At 33.7% G+C, this 21,425-nt stretch overlaps 1 protein-coding gene across 1 annotated transcript in view; it reads right to left on the bottom strand.

Annotated features, from left to right (window-relative positions):
- Positions 1-21,425, bottom strand: part of ASZ1 (ankyrin repeat, SAM and basic leucine zipper domain containing 1) — a 48,920-nt gene that overhangs the window by 11,666 nt on the left and 15,829 nt on the right. Inside the window, exons 5-6 of the mRNA XM_006729038.2 lie at positions 1,617-1,728; positions 956-1,090 (exon numbers count right to left, since the gene is read on the bottom strand). Of these exons, the coding sequence (XP_006729101.2) occupies positions 956-1,090; positions 1,617-1,728 (247 nt within the window). The remainder of the gene's footprint in view (positions 1-955; positions 1,091-1,616; positions 1,729-21,425) is intronic.

Raw genomic sequence — 21,425 nt, 5'->3', positions numbered from 1 at the left:
GTCATCTACCCTAAATTTAATAATGCAGTAGACTAATTAAAAGTTTCCAAATTTTCAAAGCTTAGAAGAAAAATGGTAAATTTCTTTTTGAAGTTTCCCAGGGCGTTAGTAATTAGTAATTATTCTAGAATAATTTTGGAAATTCAGATTTGAGTTAGAAAATGAAAGGCATATTTATCAGATTGCTTAAAATATAGAGAAAGTTATTTTCCATGCAGTAAAAGTGGCATGGTCTGATTATGTGATGGAACTTTTCGAATGTTACATGCTTTCAAATTCAGAAACTCAGGTTTAGAAGCTCTTGAACTGTATGTTAGTTTTACAGTTGTACTGTATTTGATCCTTGCTAGAAATTACAGGCCTTTGGTCAAAAGCTTTAATACTCAGACTAAAAGTTTATATCAATAAAGTGATTTAATGTATGGCAAATATTTATTATTGAGTTTAATATATAAATGACAGTAGATCATCTACCCAAGTATGTTATCACTTTATTATATGCCCTGTTATATGTATAGGAGTAATGTAGCTTAAAGGATTTAATTTTTAAAATGTTTAATATGTATTAATTAAAATTAAAAAACAACATTTTAATTACATGTTCAAATTTTGGCTTTTTACTAGCTTTCTCAAAACACTAGTTAATTTTTAAAAGTCTGGACCAGTTTGAATTGTTAAATGTCCTATTACAATTTTATTTCTAGGGCCAGAATAAGACTTTATTATTTCCTTATATAGCTTTTAAATTACCACATTATAAATGCCTCTTATTTAGTAAAAGTGAATACTCTAGTAAAATAAAGTTTTCATTACCTGGCCGAAGGAAAATTACATATTTAAACATTTAATAATAGCCAGATACACTATTATGACAGTTGTTAAGTTCTAACAAAATATTACAAAAGTTCTGAAATAATAATATAACATGCCATAGAAAAATTAATATATAGGATACCTCTAGATGTTTATTTCTTTTTGCAATCTCACTTGGTGTCTTTCCATCTTTGGTTTGTAGCATTTTATTAGCACCAAGTTCAAGCAACTTCAAAACTACATTTTTATGACCCTGACGTGCTGCCCATGTTAAAGCCTGTAAGTGGGGGAAAAGAAGATTGTTTAAAGAGAGGGAGTGTATATGAGACAGAAAGGAAAACTTTTCAACAGTATTTATGGCACAATAAAAGATTGAACATGGTTAATTAACAGAATGATGCAATCTCTTCATTTTACAGTATAATGTAAATATATTTCCAAAGTTGTAATTGCAAAGCAGACTGCCATTGCTCACTGATTTTATAAAATCAAATAATGTTTTACATATTCAAATGATGTTATAGAATGAAATAATTTATCTGCTAATCACTGAACTGTTTTCTGTCAAAACGAATTCTATGTGTATTCCAGAACCCAGGCTTTGTTGTGTGTTACAGCTTCTTGTGTCAAGGGTGAGGGCAAAAAGAAAAAAGTTCATTCCCTTTTTTTCCATTTCAGCTGTTTTCTTCACCAAACAGCAATTATAACCCAGTCCCTCTGTAATTTTTACTTCTTAAAAACTTTTTTGTGGACTACTGATAATGACAAGATATAAAAAGGAACATTGTGCAATCAGTTCTCACAGTATAACCATTCTCATCCTGGATATTAACTTCCGCTCCACGAGCAACAAGGAGAGCAACAACCTGAGGGTGACCATCTCGGGCAGCATACATGATTGGAGTCATAAGTCTCCTGAAGAGGAGGAAGAAAAGAAGCATCTGTGTCAATGCTGCCATTAACAGCTACTCAGTTTCATGAATTTTACCATATCCAATACCAAAGTATTGTTTTGAAAGCAAAGGAAATGAAAGCTTTTAATAAATCAGATGATTTAAAAATCCAATTTCCCAGTAAATAAATGTGTAGAAGATACTTTTAAAGGTTTGAATGCTTACACAGCACCCTCTAGTGAAGAGATGTATTTAAAAAAATCACTAAACAGGCCATACTTTCTAATATGAACTTTCATTAATTTACATATTCATATAGAAAACTATCAGAGTACCTACAATGCTTATTCTGGGAATATAGTGATGAATGACACAAATAAGGTCCCTGTCACCTCAGCATTGCTCATACTTATTAAATGCTTATATTTTTTTTATTACATTTAATAAAAATAAAAGTTTAAAATGTTCTCTTATTTCTTAATGTCGTCCATTATGATTCTATTTTAGTTTAAGCCTGAAAGAATTTTACCCTGACTTGGAGTCTTACTCTAATCAAGAAAGAGATAGTTTAATAGTTTAGCCAGACTCTCGGAGACTATTTTCTGAGAGAGCACAGTGGTTCCCCTCTAGTGTATCATTTCTCAAAATAGAGATTCAATCCCTCTCCTTCTGGAAGTTAGTCAGCTTCTGGTTCTATTACAACGGATACCAGAAAGATTCTATTAGTTCTACGTGGGCTGAACTTAGTATCATGGTCTGTTTTAAAGGAGGTCTGGGATCCTGGGCTCAATCTTCGTGAGTTGCCTCAAATATCTGATTTATATACAAAGAACTTCACAAAAGAACAACAAATTAAATAACTTCAGAATACTGTTTTAATCTGATTAAGGAAGTTCACCTTGGTTACTCACATTACATACATGACCTATAAATTTCTCTATAAGGTTTGTTAACATAAGGTATATCCTGAATCTGATCACTTCACACTAATGTCTTTAGCACAAAAAGATTCACACACTTCTCTCTTTCTTCTATTTCCTAGTGTATTAAAATTTCAATGTTTTATTGGAAATTATATGCTAAGGTAGCTGTCAAGCATTGCCTCTTCTATCCTGAATATCTCCTACATAGTGGTTTCTTTAGACAGACAATCTTTACAAAGTAAAGAGTGAATTGCCTGGATAACTTAAGAAAACATGGAAAATACATACAATAGAAAAAAATTATGAGTCAAATAGTCATTGAAATTCTCCACTACGTCTAAATTAGACCTCTTGATGCCTTTTCTTCATCCCACCTTTCCTGTAACAGCCCAAATCTGGTCCTTCTAATCTTCCCTATTTCACAAAGCTACCATTAACCACATAAACTCAGGCCTATGACTAAGCATAATTTATGACTCTTCTCCATGACTCCATTTATGCCTTTGTATATGGAGTCGTACACAAGTCATCAGCTGGTCCTACTGGCTCTACCTTCATAATATGTTCTGAATCTAACCACTTTGCACCATCTTGTTAGCCACTGTAAGCAGTCTAAGCCATCATCATCTTTCTCTGACCTGTATTATGGCAATAGCCTCATAATTGCTCTCCATGCTTCTGCTCTTGACCACTCAGTTTATTCTCTTTGAAAATGCCAAGTTCTTCCCGTTCCAGGGACTATGCAAGGGTGGTTCCCTCCACCTTTTCCTAGACCTTTATAGCGCATACTCCTTCACCTTATTCAGATCCTCGTTAAGAAAAGAAAATCAATAAAGTTGACAAGCATATAACCAAATTGATCAAGATAAAAAGAAGACACAAATTACCAGTATCATGAATAAAAGAGGTGACATCAATACAGATTCTCCACAGTTTAAAGGTATAAGGAAATATTATGAACAAATTTCTGCCAATAAATTAGACAACTTAGATTAAATGGACAAATTTCTCAAAAGATTCAAACTACCAAAGCACACTCATAAATAAAGAACCTGAATAGTACTATATTTATAAAAAATTAAATTAGTAAATAAAACCCCCCCACAAAGAAAACAGCAGGCCCAGATGGCTTCACTAGTGAATTCCACCAAACAGTTAATGAAAAGAATAATACCAATTCTACTCAAACTCTCTCAGTAAATTGAAACAGAAAGAATCCTTCTAAATTCATTCTATTAGCAAGAATTACTCTAGTAACAAGAACTAAAAGAGACATTACAAGGAAAGAAAACTATAGACCAATAATCTTAACTGAGCATAGATGCAAAAAATTCTCAACAAATTTCGGCAAATAGAATCCAAAAATACATAAAAAGGATAAATATATTATAACCAAGTACAATTATCCTGGGAATGCAAGATTAGTTTGACATTTGACCAAAAAAAGAAAAACCACAAGATTATCTCAATAAATGCAGAACAAGTATTTTACAAAATCCAACATCTTATGTAAGAGTAGAAGAGAACTGGGCGCCTGGGTGGCTCAGTTGGTTAGGCGACTGCCTTCGGCTCAGGTCGTGATCCTGGAGTCCCGGGATCGAGTCCCACATCGGGCTCCCTGCTCAGCAGGGAGTCTGCTTCTCCCTCTGACCCTCCCCCCTCTCATGCTCTCTCTCTCTATCTCATTCTCTCTCTCAAATAAATAAATAAAATCTTTAAAAAAAAAAAAAAGTAGAAGAGAACTGCCTCAACTGGAAAACTTTATAGCTAACATCACACTTAATGGTGAAAGAGTGAATACTTTCTTCCTAAGATCAGAAACAAGACAAAGATGTCTGCTCTCATCACTTCTATTCAACACTATATTTCAAATTCTAGCCAGTGCAATAAAACAAGGAAAAACAGGCACCTAGGTATAAAAACAAATAAAATTATCTTTATTCACAGATAGAACAGTCTATGTAGAAAACCTGATGGAATCTACAAAGGAAAGTACTAGAATAAATGAATTAGCAAGGTTGCAGGATACAAGATCTAATGGAATACACACAACATTAGTTACCATTATTATTTCAACTTGCTGAACTCATAATAAGCCATCGCTGCATGGAATTAAAATCAACAGGGCAGAATCATTTCTTTCTGATTTACAAAAGTCTAGTTCATATAGTTCAACCCATATAAAAAACAACTTACATGTAAACACCAATTTAGAACACAGAATCATCAAAATTTGGTAATCTCAGCATTGACTATTAACTTAGAGAAACAAAATCATTATGCAGGGCTAGGCAGTTACCTCATTCACTGCTCAAGACAAACTTACAAAGTAGAAATTATTCTCACTTTAGAGATGAGAAAACACAGGTTGGGAAATAAGTAATTTTTGCTAAAGATCACTGATGGTATGTTATTGAAGTAAGACTTTGTGTTTATTCCCCCCAAATCTCCTGAAAATTACTTTTTATAATCTATCCTGATATAGAGAAATCTAAAGTTCTTTTTTCTCTAAATTTTTATGTATTTGATTATGAAATATGGGATAAATTTCATAAACTCACTCCACAAGATGGCAAAATTGGAAACCTAAATAAAGTAAGTTGGCTAAAATATAATCTGAAGGAAGTGACACTCTGGCAGAGTATCCAGAGAAGGTGACATGAAAGTGTGAGTGTCCTATTTGCTTGAATTTATTACTGAAAATTATAAGTGAAATTTATGATTTTGTACTGAAATTCGTTCTGAAATTGCACAGAAAACTGACTTTGTTTGAAATCAATTTCTCTTAGAATCTTGGAAACCAGCAGAGATTATAATTTTTGGTCAATTCACATGGACATAAATTGCTTCTTGGAGATGCTTACTTCCTCCTAGATAAGAAAAGTACTGGACCAGCATAGTTTGCTTAGAAGCTTCAGATTACTACTGAAAAATGTGTTACAAAAATGCTGCATTTCTTCTAAGAAAAGTTGAATTTACTGAATGGAACAGCAAACTCTTATAATAAGGTCTACATTACCTAGAAGGTTTATAACTTAGCTTCTAAACAGTTATTAAAGTTACTGATAACATCAGTAATGTTGCATGACAATTTTGAGAGGAGAGAGAACAATTCTTCTAGTGGTTTTACACCTACAGAAATTTGTGACATCTGTAGTTTCCTGCCTGTTACTGATTAACAAAATCTAAATGAATTATTCAATCTTATAAACTCTTATGAACAATCTTAAGAACTTTTCAGGGAAGTTATAAGACTTTGTAACAGCTGGTCTACTCAGGTGACATGGTAACAGTTTGTGCTACTGGTAACTTTACTTTCAGTATTAATTTCCATCTATGTCCTAAGATTTACCGTAGAGAATTCTTTAGTTCCAATTCTCTCTTTAAATCATTGCAATTTTGTTCTGTCTGTTCCTTCTAACAAAATTGCTTTGGCAAAAGTCAACAGTTATTTGGACACCTTTTATTTTTCTAGCACTTAAAAGTATGTATTTCAAAGGCTTCTGTTCTCAATGCTTTTCCCTTTTCACTACATAAACACCATGGCTAACCGATCTCACCTACTCTCCTAACTTTATTGTCAACACACCAATGGCTGCTGAATCTGTCTCTCTAGGCCAGGCTTTGCTCCTGAGCTCCAGACTGAATCTGCCATTGCCACATGGGTATCCTAGCCAAACACATATCCAACACATATCCCAGTCTGAAGTCATCATCTTATCTCTAACACATAATTCTCTTATTACTTACCTCTGTGAACAGCATCACAATTCATGCACTGCCCAACCCAGAAACCTGGAATTTATTCATGACTCCTCATTGTGCTTTCATATCTAAGTCAGCATTCCTGTGAATTTTACCTCCTTTCTACCACTTATATCTACTTTGCTCTCTCTCTCCTTCTTTCATGTGTTTATCATTTCTTACATGAATTACTGCCTCCTTGTTTCTAGTCTTTCCCCCACATTTGTGAATCTTATCAATTCACTGTTTAAAATTTTCAAGGTTACACCTATGATATGGTAAGTGTATCTTTGATGCTAAGTGCTCTGTCTGCCATTTTAGCACCTGCAATCCTACTCCATCCTAATAACAGACTTTGGTCATATCTGCAGGGCATGAATTCCAATTTCTCTCTCCTCCGGATGTCCTATATTCAGAGCACTCTGGATGAAATGTCTTTTCACTTCTTTGGTCAACAGGCTTACTCATAATCTACTCCTAAGGCTTCATCTTAAAAGCCAGCATTCCCCAGTTTTTTGGTGCCCTACCTCATTTTAGATAGCAATCCCTCTCTCCTCTATGTTTTCTTAGCATTTTGTGTTCAGCTATCAGGCCAAAATGTATTTGTTCATCTCATCTATTTTTTTCAACTAGACTGTAAGCTCTTTGAGGATAATGACCTTAACCTATCTCTATCCACCCCCATCCCACACAGTAACTAGTATAATCTTGTGTTTCTGTTTTGTGTCATGCTTACATTTAATACAGGCAGGATTTTCTCCTTATCTACTCCACCATTACATGTGTATTGATTGTATTTTTTAACACATTATGTCCTTATTCATTTTAGACATATTGGATCTGCCTATTGAGAGCTATCTGTTGAAACTTCCTGCTATAATTCTATTTTGATCTACATCTTCTTGAATTTAATAGATTTTGATTTATAGATTTAGTGGCCATGTAGTCTAGTGTGTACAGGTTTTATGCTTGTTGTATTTTCATTGATTTTGCCTTTTGTCAGAGTTCTTTATTCTATTTACTATTAATAATATCTGATGTTGACAATCTTAATTTCTGTGAGTTTGCCTTCACTTGGGTTTTTCATATTCCTTTCTCTTCAACTTTTTTTTTTTGTAAATAGCATTTAGCCATCTTTTGTTTTTTAAGCCAACATCTCAGTTGATAAATTCAGTCCATTCTCATTTAGTGTAATGACTGATAACTTCGTTGACAATATTTCTTGTTTTGTTGGTTCAACAAATTGCTATTCACTACACTCTTCCTCCTTGAAAATCTGATGACTCTGCTTTTCCTTTTTCTTTTTTTTAAAGATTTCATTTATTTATTTATTTATTTGACAGAGAAAGAGCACAAGCAGGGGGAGTGACAGGCAGAGGGAGAGGGAGAAGCAGGCTTCCTGCTGAGCAGGGAGCCCTATGCGGGGCTTGGCCCCAGGGCCTGACCCGAACCAAAGGCATCCGCTTAACCGACTGAGCCACCCCGGAGTCCCTGCTTTTCCTTTTTTTTAAATGTCATTAAGCATTATCATCTTTCTCTGCTCTTAGTAAAAAACATATGACCCTATATTTGTAAGCAAGATAAGACCTACTTCTCCTAATGAGACTATGGTTTCCTCCACCACCACCCTGTAATTCCCCTATGCTTCTACTCTAATAGGATAAGATCTTTTGAATACTCTTAAGTTCCTCTTAGGAACTTTATCAATCCAAACTAAAACTCAGGGACTTTTCCAATATGCAGTCTTTCTTTCAATATGCAATCTTCAGAGTTTTCAGCTCAGCAACCATTTCTTTTTTCTGGAATGTGTTTATTACCAATCTTGCATTTGTTTCTTTTTCTTCCCTAAATTTTGAATTCAAATACCACATTGTTTTTTAAGTTCCAAGAGATCTTTTTTCATGCTGCATTTAGATCTCCTTATGTGCTCTTAATTTTTAACTCAGGTATTCACCATTCTCTGTCAGCAATTTTATTGTACTAGGCAAGCAAATATTTTAATTACCAATCCTTTCTCTAGCTGCTGGGATTTCTGTTGCCTCTTCAAAACTCAGATCTAGTTGTTGGAATATTCTTTTTATTTAATTTTTTCATCATGGTAAGTGTATTCCTTAATCCCTATCACCTACTTAACCCATCTCCCCCCACCACCCCTCTGGTAACCATCAGTTTGTTCTCTATAATTAGAGTCTGTCTCTTTCTCATTTTTTTTCCTTTGCTCATTTGTTTTGTTTCCTAAATTCCACGTGAGTGAAATCATATGGTGTTTTTCTTTCTCTGACTTACTCTGCTTAGCATTATACTCTCTAGCTCTATCCATGTTGTTACAAATGGCAAGATTTCATCCTTTTTATGGCTGAATAATATTCCATTGTATATATATACCACCTCTTCCTTATCCATTCATCTATCGATAGACACTTGGGCTGCTTCCATAATTGCACTATTGTAAATAATGCTTCAATAAACACAGGGGTGCATATATCCCTTTGAATTAATGTTTTTGTATCTTTGGGGGTAAATACCCAGTAGTGTGATTACTGGATCATAGGGTAGTTCTATTTTTATTTTTTTAAAGATTTTATTTATTTGACAGAGAGAGACACAGTGAGAGAGGGAACACAAGCAGGAAGAGTGGGAGAGGGAGAAGCAGGCTTCCCGCGGAGCAGGGAGCCCAATGTGGGGCTCGATCCCAGGACCCTGGGATCATGACCCGAGCCGAAGGCAGATGCCTAATGACTGAACCACCCAGGCGCCCCCTATTTTTAATTTTTTGAGGAACCTCCATACTGTCTTCCACAGTGGCTGCACCAGTTTGCATTCCCACCAGTACTGCAAGGGAACGTTCCTTTTTCTCCATATCCTTGCCAACATTTGTTGTTTCTTGGGTTTTTTATTTTAACCATTCTGACAGGTGTGAAGTGATATGTTACTGTCGTTTTGATTTGCATTTCCCTGATGATGAGTAATGTTGAGCATCTTTTCATGTCTATTGGCCATCTGGATGTCTTCTTTGGAGAAATGTCTGTTCATATCTTCTGCCAATTTTTTTATTAGATTGTTTTTGAGGTGTTGAGTTATACAAGTTCTTTATATATTTTGGATACTAACCCTTTACAGGATGTGTCATTTGCACATATTTTATCTCATTCACTAAGTACCTTTTAGTTTCATTATTTCCTTCACTGTGCAGAAACTTATTTTGATGTAATCTCATTAGTTTATTTTTGCTTTTATTTCCCTTGCCTCAGGAGACGAATCTAGATAAATGTTGCTATAGCCAATGTCAGAGAAATTATTGCCTGGGCTCTCTTCTAGGATTTTTATGGTTTCAGGCCTCACATTTAGGTCTTTAATCCATTTTATTTTTGTGTATGGTGAAAGAAAGTGGTCCAGTTTCATTCTTTTGCATGTAGCTGTCCAGTTTTCCCAACACCATCTATTAAAGAGACTGTCCTTTTCCCCCTGGATATTCACTCCTCCTTTGTCAAAGTTTAACTGACCATATAATTGGGGGTTTATTTCTGAGTTTTCTATTCTATTCCATTTATCTTTGTGCCTGTTTTTATGCCAGTTCCATGTTGTTTTAATTACTATTACTTTGTAATATAACTTGAAGTCTGGAATTGTGATACTTCCAGTTTTTATAACCAGGGTCTTTATATTCAGGGTCTTTTGTGCTTCCATACAAATTTTAGGATTATCTGTTCTAGTTCTGTGAAAAATGCTGTTGGTATTTTGATAGGGATTGCATTAAATGTGTAGATTACTTTGGGTAGTATAGACATTTTAACAATATTTGATCCATGAGCATGGAATGTTTTTCCATACCTTTGCATTGTCTTGAATTTCTTTCATCAGTGCTTTATATTTTTTAGAGTCACCTCTTTGATTAAGTTTATTCCTAGATTTTCTATTGCTTTTGGTGCAACTGTAACTGGGACTGTTATCTTAATTTCACTTACTGCTGCTTATTATAACCTATATAGGAATACAAAAGATTTCTGTATTGATTTTGTATCTTGTGACTTTATTGAATTCGTTCATCAGTTCTAATAGTTTTTTGGTAGAGTCTTTAGGGTTTTTTATATACAGTATCATATCATCTGTGAATAGTGAGAATTTTATCTCTTCCTTACCAATTGGGAATATTCTTAATAGCAGAAATCATTACAGATTTTGAAAATCAAATAAATTTCTTGTGCAGTAGGTCCATAGTTTAAAAGCAGGCTATTCGCTCCCTCCAGAAGTACCTGGAGCATTCTCCCTGCTTTCTTATCTTCCCAAATTCTCCCAACCTCACCAACAGAGCCAACGCAGCTCACTTGTTTAGCTCCAAGTCTTTAGGAGTCTGTAAACCTAAGACATTCATGCAGGATCAGCTTCACCCCAGGTCCATAAATCTCCTAATATCAAGCTTTTATGGAATTATAGCTGCTCTCCATCTAGACTTACCCCTGATGACTTCCCACCATTTTGCAGGGATAGGAAAAGAGCCTGAGACCTCATCAGCATCCAGCTGCCTTAAGGTCTCAGCAGTCTGAGGCTCAAAGGCAAGCAAGCAGCTTAGAGTTGAGAAAAAAGAGGAAGAGAATGATGTCTTGGTAGCAATTTCCCAGATAACCTTGTGTCATGTATATAAGGGCCTTTGCTAATCCAACATATATTCATCCACATTTTCATCTAGTATTTTTTATTATTTGTGTGGCTTTATATTTTTTAATATTGAAATATCTTGAGGCATATGAAATAATTTGTGTGAGGTTTAAACCCAGCATTTTTTATTCCTTCAAACAGCTATGCAAATCCCCAGCACTAAAATGATGATCTATTTTCTTCCTCTAGTTTGAAATGCTATATTAATCATATATGATAATTTCATATGCTCTTGAATTCCCTTACATTTTCTTTTGTTTTATTTCTAGGGATCAGCAATAGACAGTTTTCCACTAATTCCACACTGCTTTAATTATTGTGATTTATTTTTAATATAAGGCTAATTCTATACCATTACTCTTTAACAAGATGTATTAACTTCTAAAAATTACCTAATTCAGGGGTGTTGGGTGGCTCAGTTTGTTAAGTGTCCAACTCTTTGACTTTGGTTCAGCTCAAGATTTCAGGGTCATGAGATGGAGCCCCACGCTGGACTCCGTGCTAGGCATGGAGCCTGCTTAAGTTTCTCTCTCCGTCACCTTCTGCCCCTCCCCACTGCACTAAGGTAATCACTCATATGAGTTGGCTATCTTTCCAAAAATAAATAAATAAATAAATTTTACATTGTATACACGTATGTAGAAAAAAATGGCATTTTTAAACACAAATAATATCATGCTGTTCATGCAATGCTTTGACTTGCCAATAAATGAATTTAAGACTCTTAAATTCCCTCTGAGGATTGCTTTGTCTCAATCACACAAGTTTTGGTATCAAGGCTTCAATTGCTCAGGCCTAAGTTTTACCACTTCTCTTTTGATTTCTTCTTTAATCTACAAATTATTACAATGTATAATTTTAAGTACCCAATTTTATGTACTGGAGAGGCTTCTGGTTATAAAATTCTAAATTCATTACACTGTGGTTAGTGAAAGTGTTCTATAAGAGATCACTTCTCAAAAGGAATTTATTAAGGCTTCCTTTGTGGCCTAAAATATCACCATATTTTGAAAGCAATCCAAATGTATTTGAAAAGAATCCATATGTGTGAATTATGTTACACTCAGAATTCTAGATAAATATCAATTAGATATACTTGTTAAGTGTTTATTTCCTATATCTTTACTTTTTTGCCTATATGTATTATTTTTGTCTGACATTTATTAAAATCTTCAAATATGATTACAGATTTTCTATCCTTTTAAAAAATTCTAGCAGTTTCATTTTATATATTTTAAAGCCATATATATTGAAACTATCTTGTTAAAGTTTTGGGATCTACCAGATATAAATATTTGCTAAATGAAGGATATAGTTTTTGATCATTTTATTTTCAACCATTATGTATTATTTTGTCATTCTCATTGGATTTTCGTTTCAGCCAATATGAGAGTTACTATATTTTGGTCACTGAGTTTTACCAATTATATTACTTTTCTGTTAATATGCTTAGACTTATTTCTGACATTGTGCTTTTTATTTACCATATTTCCATGGTAAATACATGCTTCCATGTCTCCTTTTCAGTCTTATTAAGACTGACCAAATTCTATTTATTCTTTTCTTTTAAATTTTTATTTATATATATATTTTTAATTTTATTATGTTATGTTAATCACCATATATTACATCACTGGTTTCTGATGTAGTGTTCCATGATTCATTGTTTGCGTATAACACCCAGTGCTCCATTCAATACGTGCCCTCTTTAATACCCATCACCAGGCTAACCCATCCTGCCACCCCACCTCACTCCCCTCCAGAACCCTCAGTTTGTGTCTCAGGGTCCACAGTCTCTCATGGTTTATCTCCCCCTCTGATTCCCACCCCTTCATTTTTCCCTTCCTACTATCGTCTTTTTTTTTTTTTTTAACATATAATGTATTATTTGTTTCAGAGGTATAGGTCTGTGATTCAACAGTCTTATACAAATTCTATTTATTCTGTCTACCCCTTACCCCCACTCCTTACCTCTGATCTGTAAGCTTATAATATTCTTATTTTAGTACTTACTTTTAATTCCTTCTTACCTTCCCAACACTCTTAATCTTACCATTTAACAAAGACTAAAGTTAATAACTGTGGTCTCATCTGGAGAGAGTTTACTTTTATTTTGCTTCATTCTCCCCTCAGCCACCCAAATTCCAAAACTGTTGGCATGGAAATTTAGTGTAACTTGTCATTTTATTATAAATGCTCTTCTCTTTTAAAGAGCTAGTAGTTATTTAGATTTACCAATGTTTATTAATTTCTTTGTCCAACATTATTTCTTGCATCCCATTATTTCTTCTGGCTTTATTTTTCTTTTTGCAGCTAACTTTTTAGATGTTATTTTTAACAGTCAGAAGAATAGTGGTTCTTGGCCAGGAACACTTTTCTATGATATATGTGGAAGCATTTTAGCTTACTAAAATGACTGGAGGGAGCTACTGGCTCCATTTAATGGGCGAGGGCCAAGGATGCTAAATATTCTGCAATACACAGTACAACCTTATTCAAAATGTCAACTGTGCCTGTACTGAAATAACTAAGTTTTCATATGCATGAAAATGTCTATTTTGCTTTCATTCTTGAACGACAGGATAGCCAAATAAAGAATTAAGGTTCAAAGTTTATTCCTCAGATCATTTATCTTCTTCCGTATACAGTTGTTATTAAGAAACTTAATATCAGATGGTCATTTCTTGATAGGAACGGTTGTGATAAATTGCCTTTTCTACAGGTATCTTTTATGATTTTTGCCTTTATTCTTGATGTTCTGAAGTTGTGATGTGTCCATATATTTTAATTTTTAATTAAAAATATGTTGTATATCTTTATCTATTTGTGTATGTGTATAAATCTTGTTTTCAAAGATCTGTCAATCCTAAGGCTTTGTGTTTTCAGTTTGAGAACATTCCATTCTGGCTACTATTACTTCAAATATAGTCTCTTTCATTTTCTCCTTCTGGAACTCTTATTAGATAGATGTTAGAACTTTGATGAGGTTCTCTGTCTCATATCTTTTCCTTTGTAACCCTTTCCTTAGAACCCTAGTCGTATTCTAGGGGATTTCCTTACATTTATCTTCCAGTTCTAATCAGCAATTCAGCTGAATCCCATCTGCTGTTATTCACATATACTTAGTTTTAATATTCAACAAGTTTTTTTTCATAATTCACTGTATTTGTTTGATAATGTCTGTGTTATTTAGTGGAGGCAATTTCTTCCTTTATTGTTCAGAAGAATAAAGCCCTTTTTAAATTTTTTTCCCACTTTCTCTAGTCTAAGTTATTCATTTGTTGTCCGTTTTATGATGCTTACATTCTCCAGATTTTGATGATTTGTGATTGTGCACCATCTTCTGGCCTGAACAGGCTCCTCAAGCATGGAAGATTCAAGCCAGCAACCCTGGCCTAGCCTATCAGTACTGTAGTTCTTAGGGATTGCCAGAGAGGGTTCCCATCTGTTTCCTTCTTTAGGAAGTTAGTTCTTTTCCATTCCAGAGATTATTCCCTTTCCTGTTTCAAAAAGAACTTTACTAAAACTTTATGAATATCCAAAATTTGTTGTGGAGGGGCAAGACTTTAGAATTTGTTCACTTTAACATCTTCAAGTCATAAACCTATTTTTCAGACAATTCTCGGTCTTTTCTTTGGTCATGTTTTTCTCTCAGAATTTGTAAAATCATTTCATAAAGTTAAAACAATCCCGGGGCGCCTGGGTGGCTCATTCATTAAGCGTCTGCCTTCGGCTCAGGCCATGATCCCAGGGTTCTGGGATCGAGCCCCACATTGGGCTCCCTGCTCAGCAGGAAGCCTGCTTCTCTCTCTCCCACTCCCCCTGCTTGTGTTCCCTCTCTCGCTGCCAAATAAATAAATAAAATCTTTAAAAAAAAAAAGTTAAAAAACAATCCCCTTGGCACTCTGAATGAGATGTTTAATTTTACAGACTAATTTAGATAAAAAACGAAATGTCTTTTTTTAATGCTGAGTCATCTCAGCCAAGAACATGACACATCTATTTAATTCAATCTCCTTTTGTTTCACTCAGTGTAGTTTTAAACTTTTCTTCATTTGGATTTTTCACATTTCTTGTACACGCACTTTTAGATATTTATGTTTTTTGCTCTTGACACTGGGATCTATTATCTCATTGTATTCCCAAGCTGGTTATTATTTATAAGTTGGGAACCAACTTTATTTTTCCTGTTAGTATTTAAAAAAAAAACTACATCATTTTATGATTACTACTTCTAATAGTTTTTGGGTTGATTATCTTGGGGTTTACCAAGCATATAGTCATATAATCTAAAATATTAGAATTTTATCTCCTCTTTCCTAATAAAAAAGGCCTAATAGTTTGATCAAAGGTAACATAGGTTAGTGGTTTAAAACAGGATTTGGCAAACTTTTTCTGTAATGGGCAAGAGAGTAAATATTTTAGGTTTTTAGAGTATACAAGGCTGTGTCACAGCCACTCAAGTCCACGGTTCTAGCATGAAAATAGCCACAGACAATGCATAAGTGAATGAGCATGGCCCTGCTCCAGTCAAACTTTAAAGGTTTGCAAACTCTTGGTTTAAAGTAGAAGTTGTATACTTGTAAGTATAGTCATTCTGCCTAAGTTCAAATCTAGTGTTCGGCATTTATTGTCTGTGTAACCTTAGGAAGTTTCTTACGCTCTTCCTGCCTCAGTTTCTACAACTTTATAAGGGCATTTGTGGCACCTATTCGTGGTATTATCATATCTGTGGTAATGACATAATAATGTTCAATAACCAAAACAGTACCTAGCATTGAAATAAATTATCTATCATTATTAGCTATTTTTATTATTTGTATCTCCTGTTTTCTTCTTCTGCGTAACTGAATTACTCTACAATTCCTAAAACAATGTTAAGACAAAAAGAGAGCTTATGATAAGCATCCTTGTCATCTTCTTGGCACCAGTGCAAATGCCCCTCGTGTTTCTCTGTAAAGCATATGACTTGTTTTGGTTTCAGTTATATGTTTATGAAATTAAGGAAATATTCATCTAATCAAATTGTACTAAGATTATGAAAACTGGAATGTGATTTAAACTTTTATAAAAACACCATTCTGGCCATCTATTATGATGGTAACCTCCCTTTAAAAAATCCCTTGACCTATTTATAAAATATATTTCCCTAATATTGAACCATTTTTTTGTAGTTGACATGAATCCCATATGATCACTGCATGTTATTTATTTAATCTGCTGATTACATTTATTTTCCTGATACTTCATTAAAGATCTGGGATTTTTCTATTTATATTTATAATAGATTGATTTATAAAGTTTGTTGGAGTAGATAATTTTTTTAAAACTGGATTTCAGAATCAGTTATGTTTGCTTTATAAAAAAGAACTGAAAGGCTTCTCTCTCTTTTTTTTTATACTCTGGAACTATTTAAATTGTATTAGTGTAATCTATTCCTTAGACATTTAAAAGTAGTAGCTTGTTCAACTCTCTGAGCCTAGGACTTTTTTTGGAAGTTAGCTTTCTGACAATTTTTCTCAAAAGACAGAAATCACAACATAAAATTTAAAACAAAAAACAGCACAAATGAAAACATTTGTTTTCAACACATGTAACAATAAAAAGCTAAAAATAAAAGATCCACTATATAAAAAGATCTTATAAATCAGTAAGAAACATGTGGACCACCAAACAGAAAAAATGGCAAAGGTCACAGGCAATTAGTAGACAAAGAAATATAAACAACTCACAAAAATGTGGAAGACTAATCAACTAGGTATTACTGAAAAGCATGCAAACTAAAATGAAGTATCATTTTTACACATCAGATTGGACAATTTAGAACATCCAAAAACATCCAGTGATATCATGGTGTAGGTCCTCTCAAATACTGTTGGAGGTAGTATAAAGTAACCAAATTTTTCAGAAGACAATTTGGCACCACTTATCACAATTCTAAAAATAAATATATCTTTGAGTCAGCAACTATACTTTAGGAATATGTTCCACAGAAAACCTACCCGTTTCCAAAGATGTTCACTGTAGCATTTTTTGTAATACTAAAAAACTGAAAACAATCCAACTGTTTTTCAGTAAAATATTAGGTTAAGCAATGATAACACATCCATACAGTGGAGTATTATGCAGCCATTATAAAGAGAGAACTATAGTGATCATACGGGCAGTACAGTGTCTGCAAAATACAGATCAGCTGGAAAAACAATTGCAATGCAGTATACAGCAAATAATCCCATTTAAAAACAAAGGAAAACAAAAGAAAAATGCTAACACATGGAAGAAATTCTTTAAGAATATATAACAACCTATTACAGAGTAGGAAAAAAAGACTTTTCACTTTCTGAACTACTTTTTAAGAAATTTTAACAGGAACATTTTGTGATTAGAATTTTAAGTAAAAATACATTTTGATAACTATTGAGGTATAGTGGAACTAACGTTTTTCAAATTCAGGCAAAATTACTTGCTATTTTCAATTCTGAATATATAGTCCATGGCTCTGGCAAAAGCAACAGTCTTTTAACTGGACCTCTTGGCTCCAACTGATCCTCAACCTACTGTCAGAATAACCTTTATAAAATACTAATACATTCCTTTTTCTTAAAATTGTTCAATAGCTTTCAGGATGAAATTCATATTTTCTAGCATGGATTACACAGATTATCGTCTAGCCACTGCTAAATTCTGACTCATTTTCTACTCAGTTGTAAGTTATGTAACTTACAATTGCCTGAATAAAATGTGTCTCTCTTATCCTTCTCTGCCTGCAGAAGCACCTCCCTCTACATTGAATATTCTTTTCTATCATCTTCATTTGACTAATATTCATTCTTCATGTCTCAATTCTAAAGATAAAAACTATAGGAATCTTTCACACTTGACATCTTCATCTCTGTTAAACTCTGTCCTAATTTCTATTCCTAGAGAAACCCTCTATTACCTCTAGTCTTACTATATTGTAAATGTCTGTAGTCCTGTAATCTCTTCTGTATTGTCAAATTCTTGAGGCAGGGAATGAATTTATTACCTTGTATCTCCTAGTGGTTAGCATATATTGTTTAACTAAACCCAGTTGAATATACTAGTGATATTGTTTTTTCCTTAATCTACCAAAGTTCCTCAAAAATTGTTAATGGTCAAGAGTTGGTAAAAAAAAATTAAATGTACACATATTATTATTACCATAATTAATTTTTTTTTCTGGATGATACAGAGCCTTTTATTCATCTCTTTGTAATTATTTCATTTCAATAAAACTTCCACTAGGGGGCATACAAGGAAAAGTAGAAGCAAAACTCTCAATCTGATGGGAAAAAAATGTACCTTCATAATGATGTATTTATTACTTCTCTGTATCAAGGGCAAAATGGTTGGTTTGTCTGCATGTCACATTTTTACCGTATAGTTCAGTATTATCTACTGTTTTTGCTCTGCTTTAAGCAATCAGCTTTTAGCTGGGGGATTAATGAAATAACTATGAAAAAGGAGACAATGATAAAATGCTATGAATTAGACATCCATTTCCAGCTATCAGAGCAGCTGTATTATATTAACCCTCCCACTAACAAAGGCTGTAAAAGCTGACAAAACACAAAATATGTTTGAAGGCCTGATACAAAACCAAGGCAGCCAGAACATGAGAAGCCAGTATCTTGGGGAGAAAAGAGGCATTTGTTGAACTGAGTACTAAATCCTCTGTCACTTTCTCTCAAGACATTCACCATTCCTCGGTAGCATACTCAGGAAACAGTACCTCTAGGCCTTCTTATGGGGATAAAGACACAAAAATTGGGGTTCAAGGATACCAACCAAGAACTTCAAGGATTAAGAGTCTGGAAAAAAGGGAATAGCAGAAAATAAAAGGGACCCTGCAGAGAAGTGATCTTCCGCTGGGCTTTTATCTTCAAGGCATATGCAGATACCTAAGATACACAAAATATGTGTGGGGAGGAGAGAGGAAGACCATAAAACAGATGCTAAGAGGCTGAAAAAGTAAGAAGAGCTTTTAGCATTCCCATAAAACTGAGGAGACAAAATTTATCATTCATGGCTGTTGAAGGATGAGTGGCTCAGGTAAAATCCCAAGTTTGAACTGAGATCACTAAAGGGCTATAAGGGAAAGAGATTAATACTGAAACCCAACCTGAACCATCATAATCACTGATTAGACCAAGGTTCTAACTCCCAGTCAGAAGAAAATATTTTCTGGAAGCAAACAGATCTACACAAATGTTTATACATAATACCTAGCATTCAATCAAAAATCACTAGGCATTCTAGGACACAAAACAAGTGACCAAAGAAAAGAGAAAGAGACAATAAAAAAAGACCTATAGAAACATACTTTAAAATCAGTGTGATTAATATGCTCCAGAAAACAGAAGACAAAGAAAAAATTTAATTAGAGACCTTTAATTTTAGGGGAAAAAAGAGGTAAGCAGAAATTCTAGAACTGAAAAATAGGATTACTGAAATTAAGAAGTTAATAGATGAGTTTAATAGCAGATTAACTGTAGCAGCAGCAGATTAGTAACCTGGAGGTTAGGAGGAGGCCAGGAGAAAATACCCAGGGTGAAATATGGAGCAGAAAAAGGATGGAAAATAAAAGATTGTTAGGAGACCTATGTGATATGAGTATAATGGTCTAAATCTCAGTTGGAGAGAGAGAGAATGAGGTAAAAGCAGTATTTGAAGACATATTGGCTGAAAAACTTTTGACTCACAATATGTATCAAACAACAGATTTAAAAAGTTCTATAAACCCCAAGCTGAACAAATTCAAAGAAAGATATACCTAGGAATATTATAGCAAAGTTGCCCAAAACAAGAAACAAGCAGAAAATCATAAAAACCACCAGAGGATAAAATAGAATACCTTCAACAATAAGACTAACAGCTAGCTTTTCAATAGAAACAAAGAAGCCAGGAGACAGCAAAATGATAGCTTTAAAATACCAAATGGAAATAACGTCTAACCTATAGCCTATGCTCAATTAAAATGACTTTCATAATTAAAGTTTTAATAAAAAGGTTTTCTTTTTTTTTAAAGATTTTATTTATTTATTCATGAGAGATAGAGAGAGAGAGGCAGATGGAGAAGCAGGCTCCCTGCGGAGCGGGGAGCCCGATATGGGACTCGATCCCAGGACCCTGGGATCATGACCTGAGCTGAAGGCAGACGCTTAACCGACTGAGCCACCCAGGTGTCCCAATAAAAAGGTTTTCAAACAAAAACAGACTTTGTCACCAGCAAATACACTAAAGAAAGGTTTTCAGAAAACAAATGATCCCCGATTGAAACATGAAAATATAGAATGGAATGAAGAATACCGGAGGGAATGAATATATGATTAAATCTAAATAACAGTTCAAAATAACAACATAATTGATAACAATAATAAAATGACAATTATGTGCTGTGAGGTTTAAAATACATAGAGATTTAAAATATATGATACTACCACTGCAAAGGCAGGAGTGGGATGAGCAAATGGAGTTAAAATATTCTAAGATTCCTAACATTGTCCAGGAATTGGTAAAAGTATTAGTATATAATGGACTCTTATAAGTAAAAAGTACATGCTACAATCTTTAGAGTAGCCACTCAAAGAATAAGAGAAGAATGAGTAACTAGCAAGATAGGAAACTGAATAAGAAAAAAATTAATCCAGAAGTAATCTCGGGGAAAAAGAGCACTATGAAACAGATAAATCAGCACGTACCCTAAACGCCAGTGAACTAAATATTCCAATTAAAAGAAAACTATTGTTAATCTGAATTTAAAAAAGAACTATCTGTTGCTTACTTTAAATAAAAGCACATAGAAAGGGTGAAAGCAAAAGGACAGAAAAATATACTAAAGAAAGCTGGTACAGTCATACTAATATTAAACGAAGTATATTATAATAAAGAAGCATTACTAAACATGTAGAGGAACATATTTCATAAAAGGTTAATGCATCAGGAATATGGTGACCTTAAAAGTTGCAAAAGTTGATCAAAATAGAAATCACAGTAACTGGGAGAATAAGCAAGCAAAAAAATCAGTAGTCATTGAGAAGGTCTGAATAACAGAACAAATAAATGTGGTCTAATTAATATACATGGACCATGAAACCCAACTATTGCCAAGTTATTAGTGGAAGTGAACACGGAACATCTGCAAAAACTAACCACATTCTGGGCCATAAAGAAAATCTCAACAAACTGTAAAGATCTGAAATCATGTAGAGTGATGTTCTCTGACCACAGTGTAAAACAGAAATCAAAAACAAAAAGAAAACAAGAGATTAAAAAAACTGTGATATATTCAAACACTGGACTATTTATTAGCAATAAAAAGAAATGAACTACTGATACATAAAACATGGATATATCTCAAAAATATTATGCTGAG

Source organism: Leptonychotes weddellii, chromosome 12 (genome assembly GCF_054177405.1).
Source record: "Leptonychotes weddellii isolate Sample4059 chromosome 12, ASM5417740v2, whole genome shotgun sequence".
In the NCBI taxonomy this organism is placed as follows: Eukaryota; Metazoa; Chordata; class Mammalia; order Carnivora; family Phocidae; genus Leptonychotes; species Leptonychotes weddellii.
This window is presented reverse-complemented; position numbering and strand designations above follow the sequence as displayed.